This window comes from Oryctolagus cuniculus, chromosome 2 (assembly GCF_964237555.1).
Source record: "Oryctolagus cuniculus chromosome 2, mOryCun1.1, whole genome shotgun sequence".
Lineage (NCBI taxonomy): Eukaryota > Metazoa > Chordata > Mammalia > Lagomorpha > Leporidae > Oryctolagus > Oryctolagus cuniculus.
In genome coordinates this window covers 2,441,900-2,458,938 of record NC_091433.1, presented here as the reverse complement: position 1 = coordinate 2,458,938, position 17,039 = coordinate 2,441,900, and the positions used below count along the sequence as shown (strand labels likewise).

Below are 17,039 nucleotides of genomic sequence, written 5' to 3'. Positions count from 1 at the left end.
ACAGAAAGCAGGAGCCGCAGCCCTGGGCAGACGTCCCGGGGGGCATTTCAGAGCCACCTCCCGCTCACCGCCTCCTGTCTCCTAAACTCTTGGGGACGGCGCGAGGCAAACACTAGGGGACCTGCCAGGTGCCGTGTGCTGTGCCTTTAACTGACCTCGCCCTGAGCGGACGGAGGAGGAGACCCAGGTGCAGAGAGGCGCGACCACTGTGGAGCCCACCCTTGCTGTGGCCGGATGGGGTGGGACGCGGGCGGCCGGCTCCCGCGTCCAGGTCCTGCTGTTCCACGCCACGACGTGGGGTAAGAACTCGCTACTCTGAAACCGGACAGAAACGCAGTATCCTGAGCTAAGAGCAACACGACCAGGAACCTCCGGGGCCGTCAGCCCTTCCGCCTCGGAGCCAGAGCGGGCTCCACGTGCCCCACGCAGGACGTTAGGAGGGAAGTGGCCAGAGTCCGGGCATGGCCATGCTCCAGGTGGGTCCTGGTGGCCATGCCCCGGCTCCACGCCAGGCCCAGGCCAGGCACAGCACCCAGGAGGCCCCTGCTCCCCGCTCTGAGCCTGGCACCTCTGTGGTGTGGCACCTGGGTGCTTCCCCTCCCCCTCAGTCCCAGCCCTGGGCTCAGGCCTGCCAGAGGAGGGGTGCCCGAGGCTAGAGGCCCCCTTGACTGTCTCAGGCCTGGCACTGCCCGAGGGGCTAGGGTAGGACTTAGGAGGTCCTGGGTATTCTGTGGCTGGAGGGCCAGGGTGCTGGCGGGTGAGCCGACGGCCATGGCCTGGGTCCTGGCTGCCCTGCCCAGAGCTGGGAGGCACTGAACGAGGTCTCAGTTTTCTCCTCCGTCAAATGGGTGCAGGAGCCCCCGGCTCACGGCGCCACACAAAGGGGTCTAGGCCTTCAAGGCAGGTGCTGCACACGAGTGCCCGCCCCTACCCCGGCACGCACCCACCCACCTGCTGTCCCCCAGGCTGGTCAGGGCTCACCTGGCAGCCTCTGCTCTCTCCCCGCCCTGCCTGAGCCGGGCTGGCCATAGCTGAGTCTGGCAGGCCCAGGAGGATGAGGTAGTGTCTGTGCCGGGCCCGGGGCTGGCGCCACACGGGGAGGGCACCGTGTGGGGTGGGGGGCAGGAGCCGGGGGCCAAGCAGCCCCTGGGGGTGCTCTGCACACAGGCGCAGCTCCGCCAGGGAGGGTGGGGGCGCCGAGGGACTGAGCCCGGCCCCTCTCCCCTGGGGCCACTGTCCCCACCTGGGCAGCAGGAGAGAGCCTCCTGGGCCCTGAGGGGGGTGTGGGCCGGGATCCAGGGTGCCATGGAAAGATGAGGGCAGGGAGACAGAGGGCATCAGCCTCCGAGACGGACAGACAGGCGGAGGCCCAGACAGGTCCCGGGCAGACGGCCGCAGCGGTGGGCAGGTCAGCAGAGGTCTGCTGGTGACAGGTGACGGCCCCCTGTGAGGACAGGGACACATGGCCGTCCCCGTGCGTGTGGGCACCGGCACACAGCCGTGCTCGGGCCCTGCCCCACGGGAGGGCCTGGGTGCCAGGCTGGCCGAGACCCACAGACAGCAACACCCCAAAGCCTCCAGGGGAGACGAAGGCGGGGCAGAGCCGGGGACCCCGGGCCTCAGTCTCCCTGTGGGCGCCTCAGCCGTTCCTGCTTGCACACGGGGGACCCCTGGAGCGCGTGAGGGGAGGGTGAGGGGGGCAGGGCCGGGGCCTGTGACCGCCCAGCTCCCCGCGTGGGAGGGGTAGGGGAGCTGGTCAATGGCTGTGACGAGCATGTGGGTGCACACGCACACACTCACACACACACGCACACACTCATACACACATGCATGCACACGCATACTTGCACACCCTTATAGTGCGCACACACATGTGCACACTCACACACACATGCACACACATGTACGCACACACGCAGTGAGACCCACGCGCCCGCGTCCGTGGGCCCCCACACCCCGCCCGACACAGCCGCACCCTCACAGTCCCTGCGCTCACACTCGCGCTCTCCCAGCTGCAGTGGGCGGAGCCCTGGGCAGCTGTGTCCAGCCCCGCAGTCGCCAGCTGGCGCTGCGTCCACTCAGTCTGGGAGCCTCTGACGTCAGAGGCAGGAGTGAGAACGCTGTGTCCGTGTCAGCGGGACACTGAGCCCTGTCTGGTGGCTCCCACAACAGCCCCAAGGAGGGCGCCCTCCGAAGACCCCGCCCTGGCCCAGGGAGGCGGGGCCTGCCCTGCCCACGGGTCCACCCAGATGCTGGATCCCCAGAGCCCAGGGCTGTCCCCTGTGGTGACCAGGAGTCCCTGGGGCTGGGAGGGGCGCTGGCCTCGGGAACCTCGGCCGGGTGGGGGGGAGCCACTGCGCAGGCGCCTGACATCGGCTTCTGACCTGCACATGCTAGGGCGCGCACCCACCCAGCCGCACCCTGCAGAGGCAGCCGAGGCGGGGGTACCCATGTAGAGGACGGAGGGGCGTGTGAGGGCCTGGTGGAGTCAGACCCACAGACCCCTGGGCCACAGGGAGGGGCAGCCCACGCCCGAGGGGACCCAGGGGAAGGGGCAGTCGGAGCAGTGCGGGCGGCCCTCAGTGAGCCCTGGCCCCCCGCCACCTGCCCGCCAGCCCCTCCCGGGCCCCCACCAGAGCCCCAGGACTAGGGCCGGCTCCACATCCAGGATTCCAGGCTGAGTCCTGGCCCCGCCGCTCCCGCCCAAATCCCAGAATGCCCGGTTCTGGGGTGGGGGCCAGGGCACTGCCCTCCGCTGGGGCTCAGGGCCTGTCCCAAGGCAAGCAGCCTGACCACTGGTGGCAGGAGTAGCTGCGATGCGAGGAGCCGCCGTGGGGCCGGGGCTGATGCAGCCCCCTGGAGGGCGAGAGCCGCCCCCCGCCCCTGGAGATGCCCAGCGCCTTGCCGGGCACGGCGTACTCCACCCGCAGGTCTCAGAGAGGGGCCGGCTCGCCCTCCCGAGCCCCCAGCAGGCCTGGCCCCAGAGCTTGCTCCCCGCTGCGTGTCCCCCGCACCCCATCACAGTGTGGTCACCCAGAATCGGGGCTGTCCCTGCCTGAGGCCAGACGCTGGCAGGCCCGGGGCCTCACGGGAAGCCAGCAGTGCAGGTGCAGCCAGACAGGGCCATGGATGCCCAGGGCCAGCGCAGGGCATGGGTCAGCCAGGCAACGCTACCCTCAGGGAAGAGGGCGTGGCTGCGACCCCGAGGTGTGGGGTGGGCCAGGGTGCAAGTGAGAAAAGCCACTTGTCCCATTTTCTTTTCTTTTTAATTTTTTATTCATTGGAAAGGTGGAGTGAAAGGAGGAGAGATGTTTTTTATCCACTGATTTACTCCCCAAATGGCCACAACAGTCAGGGCTGGACCAAGACAAAGCCGGGAGCCAGGAGCTTCTTCCAGGTCTCCCACGTGGGTGCAGGGGCCCAAGGACTTGGGCCATCTGCTGCTGCTTTCCCAGGCCACAGCAGAGAGCTGGGTGGGAAGCAGAGCAGCCGGGACTGGAACCGGCACCCTTGTAGGACGCCGGCACCGCCGACGGCAGCCTGGCCCCCGAGGGCCCCTCTTAAGGAGAAGTCGGCAGACTGGGAGGAAGCTGGGGACGTGAGGCCGTTCTCTGGGACACAGATGTAAACACCCGAGGGTTGTTGTTTTCTGAAAACAGGAGCAGCTGCCTGGGGCGGGCGGGGCTGGGCTTTGCAGCAGGCTGTGGGGACGGCTCTGGCGCGCCCATGGAGTGCGTGTGCACACACACGCGCGCACGCACATGCATGTACACACGCACATGCATACATGCACACACATGTACTCACGTGTTCGAGCATCACACGTGCACACACATGTGTACACGTGTGCCCACGTGCTCAGGCATGCACGCACACACGCACACACACTGACCTCTGCTCTGAGCTCTTGCTGACACCATGTGCAGACGTCAGAGAGAGGCCAGATGGAGGCGGGAGACGGGATGCTGAGGGCTGCCTGGAGGAGGTGAGCCAGTGCTGTCCCATGTGGAGACCAGGCCATGCATGCAGTGCGGTGACACAGACTAGCGGGGACCTGGACTGCAGAGGCGGGAGGGGGCGGGTCTGCTGATTCCTCGCTGTGCCCAGGAGGTACCACGGAGGCCTCACCAGCAGGTATAAGGGGCACTCGGAGGCCACAGAGCCACGGCCTGGCCATGAGCACCGGGACACATGTCCCTGGTCCCAGACACAGCCCCCAGCTGGAGACGGTGGGAAGCCGTGCCGGGGACGGCCCCTGCGAGGAGACGCTGCGAGGGCAGAGGCAGGGGGGAGGGGGGAGGGAACAGCCTTCCGGCGCTCAGCAGGGGCCCGTGGGAGGCTGGAGGACACTGCGGCTGCCTTCTCACGGGAACGCGGGCCGGGCCGGCTCCCCAGGAGCCGTTGGTGGTACTGGCGCGGCCGGCGGGGCCTGGCTGCTGTCTTGGTTTGGCTCCGCTCTGCGTGTTAAGGAAAGCAGCTGTGAGGCCCGAGCAAGCCGGGGCCTCAGTCCCACTGACCAGCCCAGGCTGCCCCCACCGCCCGCGCCCCCAGGGCCGGCCGCAGCCGTCCCACGCAGGGGCTGGGCTGGAGGCAGAGCCCGACCGCGGCGATGACAGCTCTGGCCGCTCAGCCGCAGCCTTGGGCCGGCACCAAGCCCCTGCTCCCCTCCCCAGGATGAGGTCACTTCCGGTGGGCAGAGGGCCCTCGGGCCCAGCCCCTCCCCCCGCGTCTCCCACGCTCTCTCCCAGCCCGGCTGAGCCCCTGGGCTGGAGACCTGCCAGGACTGAGCCCGCAGCTGCCCCGGGCTGCCTGCCGCCCTGAGACTCTGCCGGCAGTGGGGTCTGTCTGATGTGCTTGCCGGTCCCTTCTGAGCCCCCAGCTCGCTGTGGTCCCTGCACATGGCGGCGGCAGCAGCGGCAGCAGCGGTGGCTATGCCACTCCCCATGGAGCACTCGCCACCCCCACCCCCACCCCCACAGAGCACCTGCCACCCCCACCCCCCACAGAGCACCCGCCACCCCCACCCCCAAGGAGCACCTGCCGCCCCCACCCCCACGGAGCACCCGCCACCCCCACTCCCCACAGAGCACCCGCCACCCCCACCCCCATGGAGCACCTACCACAACCACCCCCCACAGAGCACCCGCCACCCCCACCCCCACGGAGCACCCGCCACCCCTACCCCCCACAGAGCACCCGCCACCCCCACCCCCACGGAGCACCTACCACAACCACCCCCCACAGAGCACCCGCCACCCCCACTCCCCACAGAGCACCCGCCACCCCCACTCCCATGGAGCACTCGCCACCCCCACCCCCATGGAGCACCTGCCGCCCCCACCCCCACGGAGCACCTACCACAACCACCCCCCACAGAGCACCCGCCGCCCCCACCCCCATGGAGCACCCACCACCCCCACCCCCACGGAGCACCCACACCTCCTCCCCTGTGGAGCACCTGCCACCCCCACCCCCATAGAGCGCCTGCCGTGAGCTTGGCCTGAGGCCCTCACTGGAACCCTGCCCAGGTGACGCGGCTCTGTTTGCATCGGTGGCCTGGAGCGTGTTTTCTGCCTCCGACTGGCCACGAAGGCCCCTCCCCCTCCTCTCCAGCTCCAGGGCACCATCGAGGGTCCCTGAGAAGCTCCCAGGAGCCCGGGGCCAGAGGAGAGGTCTCAGCGGCTGTCCAGGGCGAGGGGAGGGCCCGGCGGGGGTGGGGTGCAGGGGGCGAGGGGACGGTCTGGTGCTGGGCAGGGAGGAGAGGGGACCCAGGGGAAGCCACAGAGCTTGGCCCGAGAGAGGCCCTGGGTTCCGGTCCACAGCGCGTCCACCTGCTCCAGCGTGAAGCCCGCAGCACTGGCCAGAGGCCGTGCCGGGAGCTGGGCACTCCCCTGGCTGGAGGCTGCAGCCGGCACGGGGGCCTGAGTGCTGGACTAGGGCACAGTGGAGGGTGTGGCCCCTGGAGCCTTGACCCCAGCAGGTTCCCACGGGGCCGAGGGTGCCCTGGGTGTCCGGCCAGGCCCCACGGAGGTGGCCTCCCGGGGTGGCACCTGCCGGGGGCGGGGAAGCGGCCGTCCTCTGGGCCCTGACTGCTGCCGCCTCCCTGGTGAGCGCTGTGTCCACCCTGCTGCAGCTCCTCTGCCAGCCTGGGTGGCCCAGGGACGGCGGGAGGCCCAGCGGCGGGAAGTGCAGACATGACCCGGGGACCACGGGTTAGGAGGAAGCGTCTGGGTAGAGCAGTGCCCGCTGGGGGCTGGGGGCTGGGGGGGAGTTCTGCTCTCGGCTTCTCCAACCAGGAGCAGCGTGCGGCGCGCTCAGCCACAGGCAGGCACACACAGGACACACGGGGGCAGCCGTCCAGGAATCCTGCCGTGCGATGGCCGGGAAGGAGCCGTGGGGGAGGTCACGCCCAGGTCACTGGTCACGGCCAGAGCGCCAGGACACACAGCCGCTGCCTGTGCCGTGGCAGCAGGGCCGTGGCTGGGCGAGCTCTCGAGGGCGCAGGATGAGCGCGGGGTGCATGTGGCGCCGGGGGTCGCCCCGCCCCTGACAGCCTGTGAGTGCTGGGGCCAGGTGTTCCTGTCAGGAGAGGGTCCGGGTGCGGCCTTGATGTCTCCCTTCTGTGTGATGCGCCTTGATTTTCTGATTTTAGAAGGGAAACGATGCTGAGAAATGGCCCCACGGGGACGCCCAGCTGAGCTGTGAGCACCCACTCCCTCGGCTGGGGAAACTGAGGCAGGACGCCCAAGAAGGAGGACATGTGAGACCAAGGCAGGCACCTGGCCCCCCGGAACTGGGGCCCCTCCCCCTCGGCCCCACGGGGCTTCTGGGGTCGGGGGTCCGGGCACAGACAGTACCACCCCTGAAACCCTCGAGAGAAGCACACAGAACCTGGCCGAGCTGCCCCCTCCCAGAGCAGGGCCGGGGCCGCCTCTAAGGGGCTCTCGCCCAGGGGGACGCCCACTGCCCACCAGCCCGTGTCGGCAGCCGGCGGGCACTCGCAGGTGGGGGCTTTGGGGTGGGCAGCCTGGAGGGCCTGCTCCCCAGAGACCCCCCACGCCCCTTCATTGACGCTGTGTTCCAACCCCGCCCCCCCCCACAGGGGGCCCCGAGGACAGGGGCAGCAGCTGGCCAGTGGGGAGGGGCCTTCTCCAAGCCTTCCCTCTGTGCCATGTCTCGCTGCCGCTGCCCCCTCCCCCTCCGAGGCCTGGCAGCCAATCGCGAGACCCGGATGGGGTGCCAGGGTCCTGGCTTCAGGGGGCTGCAGCGGCTGGCCAGCAAGTCTGCTGCTCTGAGCCCTGTCCCAGAAGCCCCCACTCCGGACCCCTGGGGGCAGCTCATGGCCCTTACAGCCTAGGAGGAGGAGGCGCCGGGTGTCCATCTGACAGAGCCAGGGCTGGCACCGGATGGCAGGGGCAGGGGCAGGGGCTGGGAGCCTGAGAGTGAGGGCCTGGCCGGGCTGCCTCCTCCTGAGGCCCCGGCCCCTCCCTGTGTCCCCACATGCCCCCCTGCCGTGCCTGCCTGTGTCCTAACCTCCTGTTCTCAGGACACGGATTGGATTAAGTGAATGTCTCCAGACAGGGCCACGGCCGGAGGGCCTGGGGGTGGACTCTTCGCCTGGCTCAGCCTCTAACACTGGCCGTCCCCGGAGCGGCCGGGGCCGGGGCGTGGGACGGGGCAGGCCCCCGCTGCGCGGCCGGGATCTGTGTGACCCTCCGCCCGGGGCCACGTCTCTGTGGCGACTCGGTGAGCAGCTGTGACTGGGGAAGCAGCTGCTTCTGCCGCCGTGGAAAGTTCCTACAAAGAAACAGCTTTAGAATTGGCGGCCTGCGTCCCGCGGCCTGAGCCAGCCAGGGCTTGTGCAATCCCACTGGTGTTCGCCAGGCCCAGCAGCAGGTGCTAGAAGCGCCGAGGAGACAGGCGGAGGGGGGCGTGGCGGGGGCCCGGGATGGGAGCCCCCCGGGTGTAGTGGGAGGACATGCAAAGGCCCGCGCCCGTGTGCAAGGGCGCAGGTGCACAGAAGACAGCGGTGGAGTCTGGAGGATTCTACGCGGGCGGCTGAGGTGCAGGGGCGTGGGCCAGGCCCCCGGCCACATTGCGGGGAGACGGAGGCTGGCTGCTGCCCAGGGCTGGGCAGAGCGGGAGCCGTGGAGTCCTGGGTAGCTGGCGTGGGGAGGGAGGCGGAAGCACCATGCTGGCCGGCTGGGGAGAGCCAACGGTCAGCCCTGCTTAGCCAGCTCTCAGTGAGCCCCCGGGGGGGGTTTCGCCGGGAGCTGCAGGTGAGGCGCTGTGCCCCCCCCCCGCTCCCCGTCCAGACCCCAGCTCCCCACCCCTGCACAACCTGGGAGGCAGTGGGGTGGGGTCCCTGCCTCCCACAGGGGGGACCCGTGCTCCAGCCTAGCCCAGCCTGGCTGCAGGCGTCTGGGGAGGGAACCAGCAGACGGGAGCGCTCTCTGTCCATCTGTCTGTCCAATGAATAGACGACTTTTCTTAAAAACAGCCCGTCCTAATGCCCATCCCCAGAGGAGCGCCCCCACCCTGGCCCGAGCGGTGTCCGTCTCCCAGGGCACCCGCCTGCTCACCACAGCACGCTCAGGCCTGGGCAAGGTGAGGCGCGGGTCACCTGCACTGCCGCCCCACTGCCCAGCTTGGGACCCCCGAGCCCTGGCCCCCTCCCTGGCTGAGTCCTGCTTGGGGTCCCCCCGGGAAGGCGGGGGCCGTCCTGAGTGGCAGGTGTGTGCACTGCTGACCGCCGGGGGTGGGGCGCCCCTCGCGAGCCGCCGTGAGCCACCTCACATGCCCGAGCTCTCTCCCTGCTAAGGCCGGGGGGTCGCAGAGAGGAGACGCAGGCCCCACGGACGGCTGCTGCTTTGCCGACTCCGCTCCTGCAGAGAGAGCAGTGGGCAGCCACGACGCATACCCCGTGGGCCTGGCTCCCGCGTGACCAGCCCTGCAGGCCCCTGCTCACCTCCCACACGAGGGCGTGGCGCGCTGGATGGCTGTGAGCTCAGAGGGTGGTCCCCCACTCTTCCCGGATCTCCGTGGGAAGCCGCCCCTCTGGGCCGGGTGGGCCGGGGAAGGGCCGCAGGCCACACACCCACCGAAGGAGGCAGCCGGCTGGCCAGCCAGCCCTACTGAGGCACAGCCACGGCAGCCCGCGTCCCCGAGCCTCGGCGACCACGGCAGGGACAAGAGCGCTGCGTGCCCCTCCTGGCCTGTCCCTCTGCCCCCACACACCCAGGGGGCAGTGGGCAGCCAGGCACCGCGCACCTTGCCGAGCCTGGAGTGGAGCAGGTGCTGTGGGTTTGTGTTGGATCTGTGGCTGGTTGTGGGCGGGGCCGGGAGGGGAGGGAGAGGGCTGGGGGTGGGCACGGTTGGCCCCCAGCCCCTTCTTGCCCTTCGGAGCTCATCACTGAGTTCAGGGTTGCTTGGGGGGTGGGGCGTGGAACGCAGGCCGGGCCGGCCTCTGTTGAGAGGAGCTCCCGCACCCGGCCTGGGACAAGACCCGGCCCCGCCGTGTGTGACGCCCGCCGCCCCCGCCGCCCCCGCCGCCCCACGAAGCGCTCTCGCTGTCCCCTGGGCCGGGCCAGGCCACAGCTTCCTGAGAAGTGCTGTCTTGGCTGCCCGGGGCAGGAGCGCTGGCCAGGCAGGCGTGGGCGGGCCGTCATCCACACAGCTGTTACTGCCATCATCATCATCACCACCATCACTGCAGACAGGGAGCAGCAGGGCGGGCCCTGCAGAGGTGCGGCCAGAGCCCGCCTCCGCCTCCCCCACCCCACCCTTGCTGTGGGCGGCTTAGGGCTAGGGTTAGGGTTAGCTCTGGGGTCAGGGTCAGGGTCAGGGTCAGGGTTAGGGGTAGCAGCCGTCGCAGGCAGTGGCGTCACCTGCTGCGCTGCCTCCCAGCCCGGCCAAGGCTTGCGCAGCCGTGTGTGCCAAGGAGACCCAAGGCCTTTTCCCACCTTTTCTGCGAGTGTGGCTTCCCCCTCGGCCCTCAGTCTGCCTGCATCCCCAGGGGTCCCGGCCGCCCCAGCTGAGCAGGGAGGCAGCCTCCTTGGGTGAGCGACAAGGGCAGAGGGAGCTGGCAATGCCGGGTCCTGTGTGCGCCCTTCCGCCTGGGAGGGGGAGATGAGACAGGTTTCCCTCTGGCTGGCGACCCCCCTGTGGCACATCCAGTGCTGCTCCTCAGCGGTCTGCCCCCTGCTGCTGGGGGCCGGAAGCCCCACCTGCCCTGCCGGCCTCCAGGGTCCTGGAGGTGAAGGGGGAGGCAGCGCTTCCTGCAGTGAGGATGCACACAGGCCTGAGGGCTGCGGCCCAGGCGGACACGGAGCTCGGTCTCCTACAGGGAGGGGGGAGCAGAGATGAGGCCTCACGTCCAGGCGGGGGCAGTGCGGCCAAACTGGTCCTCTTCCCTGCTGCAACAGTACACACTGCCGGCGCCGCGGCTCACTAGGCTAATCCTCCGCTAGGCTAATCCTCCGCCTGCGGCACCAGCACCCCCGGTTCTAGTCCCGGTCAGGGCGCCAGTTCTGTCCCAGTTGCTCCTCTTCCAGGCCAGCTCTCTGCTGTGGCCCAGGAAGGCAGTGGAGGATGGCCCAAGTGCTTGGGCCCTGCACCCCATGGGAGACCAGGAGAAGCACCTGGCTCCTGGCTTCAGAGCGGTATTTGGGGGGTGAACGAAAGGAAAAAGGAAGACCTTTCTCTCTGTCTCTCTTTCACTGTCCACTCTGCAAAAAGAGTACACACTGCCCAATCATTCCTTCCACCCACGCACCCACCCACCCATCCATGTACCCATGCACCCAACCATCATTCACCCATCCACCCTCCCACCCACCTACCCTGGGCATCCCCTCCCTCCAGTTCATCACCTGCCCATCCATCCATGCACTCACCCACCTCTCCCCTCCCCCACATCCATGCACCCACCCCCCTCCCCCTCCCCCACATGCATGCACTCACCCACCTCCGCCCTCCCCCACATGCATGCACTCACCCACCTCTCCCCTCCCCCACATCCATGCACTCACCCACCTCTCCCCTCCCCCACATCCATGCACTCACCCACCTCTCCCCTCCCCCACATGCATGCACTCACCCACCTCTCCCCTCTCCCTCCCCCACATCCATGTACTCACCCACCTCTCCCCTCCCCCACATCCATGTACTCACCCACCTCCCCCCTCCCCCACATGCATGCACTCACCCACCTCTCCCCTACCTCCACGCACCCGGCTCCTCCATGCTTGCCAAGTGCTTCCTCCTTTGTGGGGAGTTGGACACGCATGGTCGAGACCTGGCCCCTGCCTCAGTGAGTTTCCAGACCCGTGGGAAGATTGACCACAAACCCAAGTGCTGTGCGGACGATGGAGGCTCCTGCCAAATCAATCAGATGGGTCGCGGCTGGGCAAGGGGCGTGATGGGGCCCCTGATGGTGACGTCAGGTGGGAAACAAGGGTTTCAGCTGGGGCTGGTGTGGTGGCACAGCGGGCGAAGCCACTGCTGGCACCGCCGGCATCCCACACCGGAGCGCCAGTTTGAGTGCCGGCTGCTCCGCTTCCCACCCAGCTCCCCACCGATGCGCCTGGGAAGCAGCAGACGCTGGCCCAAGTGCACGGTTCCCGCCACCCATGTGGGAGATCCGAGTACAGCTCCTGGCTCCCGGCTTCAGCCTGGCCCAGCCCTGGCTGTCGCGGTCATTTGGGGAGTGAACCAGCAGACGGGAGATGTGTGCCACTTTGCCTTTGAAATGAGGAAATCTTGGAGTTCTGGTCCGTACCATGCCCTCACCCAGAGAGAAGCTGCAGGTGGGGGGCCGTGGGGGGACCCAGGGGGCAGTGCCCCAGCGGCTGGATGCACAGGTGGGCAGCAGCCCCAGCCCCGCGTGGGGCGTGTGGCAGGAGGGGCCCCTGCAGCCACCTGGAGCCCATCCTGGGGCCACCCGGAGGAGCAAGGGCGAGGGGCTGGGAGCAGAGCCAGGCCTGGCCCCAGAGGGACGAGGGCAGGAAGCACACCGTGGGGGGCGGGGGTGTCCTTCTCCCTCCGGCCTTCCTGAAGTGCCAGGGGTCGGCCTCTGCTGCTGACGGCCAGAGCTCTTCCGGGAACGCAGGCCAGGGAACTGGCAGTGGTCCCAGGACCATGTGTGTGTCAGAAGTGGCCACGGGGCTGGAAAGACGGGCAGAGCCCTGGGCCCAGCCCCCAGCACCCAGTTTGGCCCCAGGCCCTGGCGTGTGCCTGGCACCGTAGTAGAGGCTCACACGTGTGTGGTGTGAACTGGCTCTCCCAGCCCTGGAAGGCCGCCCACACTCAGAGCAGGTGGCCGTGCTGGGCTGGGGCCTGGACCCGCCGAGCGCCCCCCAGCGGCTGTGGCAAAGGCCCAGGGGTTTCTGGATGCGGGGTGGGGGAGCCAGACCTTCCCAACCCGACGCTGTTTTCACAAGCCTGGCTCTGGAGCAGGGACAAAAATGTGCAGCGTGGCCAGGAACCTCTGCCAGCTGGACGCACACCCCGGGACAAACGCGAGGGGCGGCGCCGGGCAGCGGCTCCGGCTTTGTTTTCCTACCCGCGGGGCTCGGCCCCTGTAAGACGAGACGTGTGTTTTCTCTCGAGGGGCGGATGGCTCAGCACCACGCGGGAACTCCAGCGTGAACCCACAACAGGGTGGAGCAAACTGCACGCCGAGGTCAGGGCCAGCGGCTGGGGCTGAGCCAGCCTCCAGCCTCACCAGCAGGCGCGTGCCGGCAGCAAGGGCGCCAACAGAGGCGCTGCACTGCGCATGCTCCCGCTGACCACCTCGGACCCGGAGCTGCCTCCCCTGGGCAGCGGGCAGAGTGGAGGCTGGGGGCCGGCGCTGTGGCATAGCAGGTGAAGCTGCCACCTGCAGGGCCGGCTTCCCATTTGGCCGCTGGTTCGAGTCCTGGATGCTCCATTTCCTATCCAGCTCTCTGCTGTGGCCTGGGAAAGCAGTGGAAGATGGCCAAGTCCTTGGGCCCCTGAACCCACGTGGGAGACCCGGAAGAAGCTCCTGGCTCCTGGCTCCTGATCGGCCCAGCTCCAGCCATTGTGGCCATTTGGGGAGTGAACCTGTGGATGGAAGACACTGCCCCCCCCCCACCCCCCACCGCCCCGCTTCTCTGCAACTCTGCCTTTCAAATAAATAAGTAAATCTTAAAAATGGAGGTCAGCCGGGCCTTGAAAGGGGCCACACAGTGGAGCATCCCTGGAAGACATGGACACTAGGGCCTCTCACACAGACCCAGGCCCCAGGAGAGGCCCAGACGGGAGCTTCAGCCACAGCCAAGTGGCCACGCAGTGTGACCAAACGCAAGCCGGAGGGGCCAGCGCTGTGGTGCAGCAGGTAAAGGTCCAGCCTGGGGTGCCGGCATCCCATGTGGGCACCGGTTCGAGCCCCAGCTGCTCCACTTCCGATCCAGCTCCCTGCTGTGGCCTGGGAAAGCAGTGGATGATGGTCCAAGTGCTTGGGCCTCTGCACCCACGTGGGAGACCCGGAAGAAGCTCCAGGCTCCAGGCTCCCGGCTTTGGATTGGCCCAGCTCCGGCCATTTCAGCCACCTGGGGAATGAACCAGCAGATGGAAGACCTCTCTAACTCTGCCTTTCAAATACATAAGTAAATCTTTAAAAAGAAAAACAAACCCGAGGCTACACAGAGCCCCCAGGGCTGACGCCACGTGCTCAGCCCCTGAAGAGAGCGGAGCCTGGCCCCAGGCTCTGTGTGGAGCCGCGCGCTCGGGAGCAGGTGGGCTCGCACCCGGGAGGTACCGCGTGCGGGTCCCCAGCCTGGCCCGGGGAGACAGAGCGCGCGCCCGCCGTCGGGTGAAAGAGCGAAGTGAGGACTCACGGAGCTGGTCCCCGGAGCCCAGGATGGCTCCATGGCACGCCGAGGGCCCGGGAGCACCTGCCTGGGCCTCCTGCCCCGAGCAGCACCGGCTCGCTGGGCTCAGGCCTCACTGCACCCTGCTCTGGGCTTCCCCCCAATATGGGGCCTCACCACACCCTGCTCTGGGCACCCCCACCTCAGGCCTCCCTGCACCCTGCTCTGGGCACCCCCACCTCAGGCCTCCCTGCACCCTGCTCTGGGCACCCCCACCTCAGGCCTCCCTGCACCCTGCTCTGGGCACCCCCCCAGCTGGGGCCTCACCACACCCTGCTCTGGGCATCCCCCCCTAGCTGGGGCTGGTGCCCTCTGCCTGGGGACGTAGCAGCAAAGGGGAGAGCTGGGTGGGTCAGGGCCCCCCAGGGACCCACCCTCCGATGCCCCAGCCGGGGCCATGCCTCCGCCCCTGCTGCCCCAGGTTGGCCTCAGCCTCCGGCTCGTGCAGGCAACAGAGCTGAGGCAGCCGCATGCCCGGGGGGACGGGGTGAGAGGCCACTGTGCACCCCTGTCTTAGACTCAGCCGGCAGGGCCTGTGCTCAGCCCGGCACTGAGCCAGCGACAGCTGAGGTTCTGGTTTTTAATTCATTAATTTACTTATTTGAAAGGCAGTCTTCCATCTGCTGGTTCACTGCCCACATGGCTACGTCAGCCAGGGCTGGGCCAGGCCAGAGCCAGGAGCCTGGAGCTCCATCCGGGTCTCCCCTGTGGGCAGGGGGACCCAAGCACTTGGGCCGTCTTCTGCCTCCCAGGGTGTGCATCTGCAGGAAGCAGGACTGGAAGTGGAGGTGGGACTGGGACCCAGGCACCCCGACCTGGGCCGCAGGCAGCAGCTGAGCCCGACGCCTGCCCGTGTGCCGACGTACTCCACAGGACGGCCCGCAGGCGCATCCGGGTCCTCACAAGAGATGTCCACCTTCTCCGTGGCCAGGCAGCGTCCCGCTGTGGACACCCCCACGCCGCCTTTCTCCCCCCACCTGCTGAGGCCGCGCTGAGCCCTGGCTGTGTGGACAGAGCTGCCGTGAGCCCGGGAGTGCGGCTGCCCCAGTCCTCCCCTGCTTCTTCAGGGTCCTCTCGCGTGCTTTTCTGCGGCGGTGGAAGCTGCCACAGGTCCCTCAAGCTCCCTGGCCCCGGTGTCTGGACCTGGCCCCGCATCTGAGAGTGCACGGCCGCGACCGTGCCGGGCGGGTTTTTCTCGTCTCCTCTCTGCTCTCCTCCTGGGACTGCGTGATGCCGAGGCGCGCTCCCAGGCCGGCGCCCTCTGCGCCCCGCAGGCTTCCTGCGCCATTCTTCTGTCTCTGCGTTGCTCTGACCGGGTCACTCAAGCTCAGAAATGCTCCCTCCGCCCGCTGCCGTGGCTTCGCCTCACTCGCCGGACTCTTCAGCTCTAGGCTTTCTGCCTGGCTGAGGCGCCAGGTGCAGGCGCCGCCCCCCCCCCCCGCCCTCCTCAAGGCGCATTTTCTCAGTGCTGTGCCCAACCCGCCCTGCCATCTCGGCGCTCGGAAAGGCAGACTGGCGCCCGACAGCTGCGGACTCCGCTGTCTCCCGGAGAACCTCGCTCTGCCGTGGGCACAGTGCTTGCAAATGCCTTTTGTTTTTTCCCAAGGCCTGGTCTCCATGTCGTTGCCCTGTTCTGCGGGCAGGCAGGCGGGCGGCTGCTGGGCGGACAGCACAAGCTCTCAGCTGCTTTAGAAACAAACTGATGAACGGGCCCCGCAGAGATTCACCGCAACTCAGACCAGGGCGTGGCCTTCCTTTGGAAACACCTGTTCCGTGAAACACCTGTTCCGTGAAACAAAGTAGCAGAACCTTGTCTCCTCCCTAAGAACCTCGGGCCGCGCTGTGGCGAGGGGGTTAGCGCCCTGCCCTGCAGCGCCGGCATCCCATCTGGCTCTGGTTCTAGTCCCAGCTGCTCCTCTTCCTATCCAGCTCCCTGCTGTGGCCTGGGAAAGCAGTAGAAAATGGCCCTGTGCTTGGGCCCTGCACCTGCGTGGGAGACCCGGACGAAGCTCCTGGCTCCTGGCTTCGGATCAGCAAAGCTCTGGCCGTTGCGGCCAATTGGGGAGTGAACGTGCGGATGGAAGACCGACCTCTCTCTCTCTGTCTCTCTCTCTCTCTGTCTCTACCTCTCTGTAACTCTTTCCAATAAATAGTAAAAATAAATCCTTTTAAAAAAAGAAAGGAAGGAAGTTTGCTTTAAAAAAAAGAACCTTAAGCTATGTCATTCCCAGGGTCTGTGTCATAAATAAGGTTCTAATACAATTAATCAATCAAAGATCAGACGGGCATCACTAATTCCTCAGCAACGCGGAGCCGTGTGAAAATATTACACATTTATTCGAAAGACCACCTGACCAGAAAACCCGTGATTACGAGTGCTGTGCGTCAGCCTGAATACCTGAGCCTGCAAACAGATGGCGAAGACCCTGCCCGGGGCACCGCGGTCCCGCGAGGCTGCCCGGCACGGCCCAGGACGCTCGGCGACCCCCGCAGGCCTGAGGGCTGGCGCCAGGACAGAGGCGCGTTCAAAAGGCCGTGCGACTTCCAGAATCTTCCGGAGCCAGCATGGACGCCACGTCTCCGCTGCGTGACTGCCTCGACTAGATCCGGCCGACGTGCGCCGGCACGGCTACAGCTTCGACCTCAGACCTCCCGGGTCGGGTTTGCGCGTGGAAAACTCTGCCCACCAGGACGGCCGCTCCAGCACTCCCCTCCCCTGCAGGACGGAGCCCCACAGGTTCTTGTAGAGCTGCGGGGAGCACAGGGGCGCGTGAGGGGCCGCCCGGGGCCAGGAACACAGGCGGCGCTTCCCTGTCGCTCTTAGCAAGCCTCCAGCAGGACTGGGGCTACGAACACCCGCCTTTACCTGCGACAGGACGCAGCCGGGAAAACCAAGTACCAGGCGGCACAGCATGGGGCGCGTCTGCGGCAGCGAGCAGCCCGCGGCTCCCCAGCCCTGCGGCCCACAGAGGCCTGGCCGCACTCACTGCGGTCCTCAAAGGGGAACTCGGCCCCGCGCTGTGTTCCAGCGCCCAGATGCGGCCGAGCAGCGGGCACCTCGGCCGGCCTCCCCACGCCCGGCCACGCACCACCCCGATCACTCCCCGCCGGGGCCACGCTCACCCCGCCGCCTCCTGGGAGAAGGGG

The 17,039-nt window shown here is 67.9% G+C and overlaps 3 protein-coding genes across 4 annotated transcripts in view; 1 reads left to right on the top strand and 2 right to left on the bottom strand.

Annotated features, from left to right (window-relative positions):
- Positions 1-17,039, top strand: part of HTRA3 (HtrA serine peptidase 3) — a 118,625-nt gene that overhangs the window by 27,698 nt on the left and 73,888 nt on the right. The window lies entirely within an intron of this gene.
- On the bottom strand, positions 3,259-14,364 carry LOC138848687 (collagen alpha-1(I) chain-like). Its single transcript, XM_070069494.1, has 5 exons — positions 14,267-14,364; positions 10,227-10,339; positions 8,969-9,797; positions 7,534-8,885; positions 3,259-4,457 (listed from the first exon to the last, which is right to left on the bottom strand). The coding sequence occupies exons 1-4, from the start codon at positions 14,362-14,364 to the stop codon at positions 8,579-8,581; spliced, it is 1,347 nt and encodes a 448-aa protein (XP_069925595.1). The 3' UTR covers positions 3,259-4,457; positions 7,534-8,578.
- ACOX3 (acyl-CoA oxidase 3, pristanoyl) overlaps positions 16,206-17,039 on the bottom strand; it is a 39,596-nt gene continuing 38,762 nt past the window's right edge. For both annotated transcript variants that reach the window (XM_070069543.1, XM_070069544.1), the window contains one exon: positions 16,206-16,641. In XM_070069543.1, coding sequence (XP_069925644.1) covers positions 16,522-16,641 — 120 coding nt within the window. In that variant the 3' untranslated portion in view covers positions 16,206-16,521. The remainder of the gene's footprint in view (positions 16,642-17,039) is intronic.

What these genes read in the sequence shown, in the direction of transcription:
- LOC138848687 (XM_070069494.1), bottom strand. Translation starts at nt 14,364, where the DNA reads ATGCGGCTGCCTCAGCTCTGTTGCCTGCACGAGCCGGAGGCTGAGGCC. An exon ending in CCCGGCTGGGGCATCGGAGG is followed by an intron (nt 10,340 to 14,266) that starts GTGGGTCCCTGG and finishes CCCTCCCTGTAG; the next exon opens with GAGACCGAGCTCCGTGTCCG. An exon ending in CCTGGAGGCCGGCAGGGCAG is followed by an intron (nt 9,798 to 10,226) that starts GTGGGGCTTCCG and finishes CCTAGCCCTAAG; the next exon opens with CCGCCCACAGCAAGGGTGGG.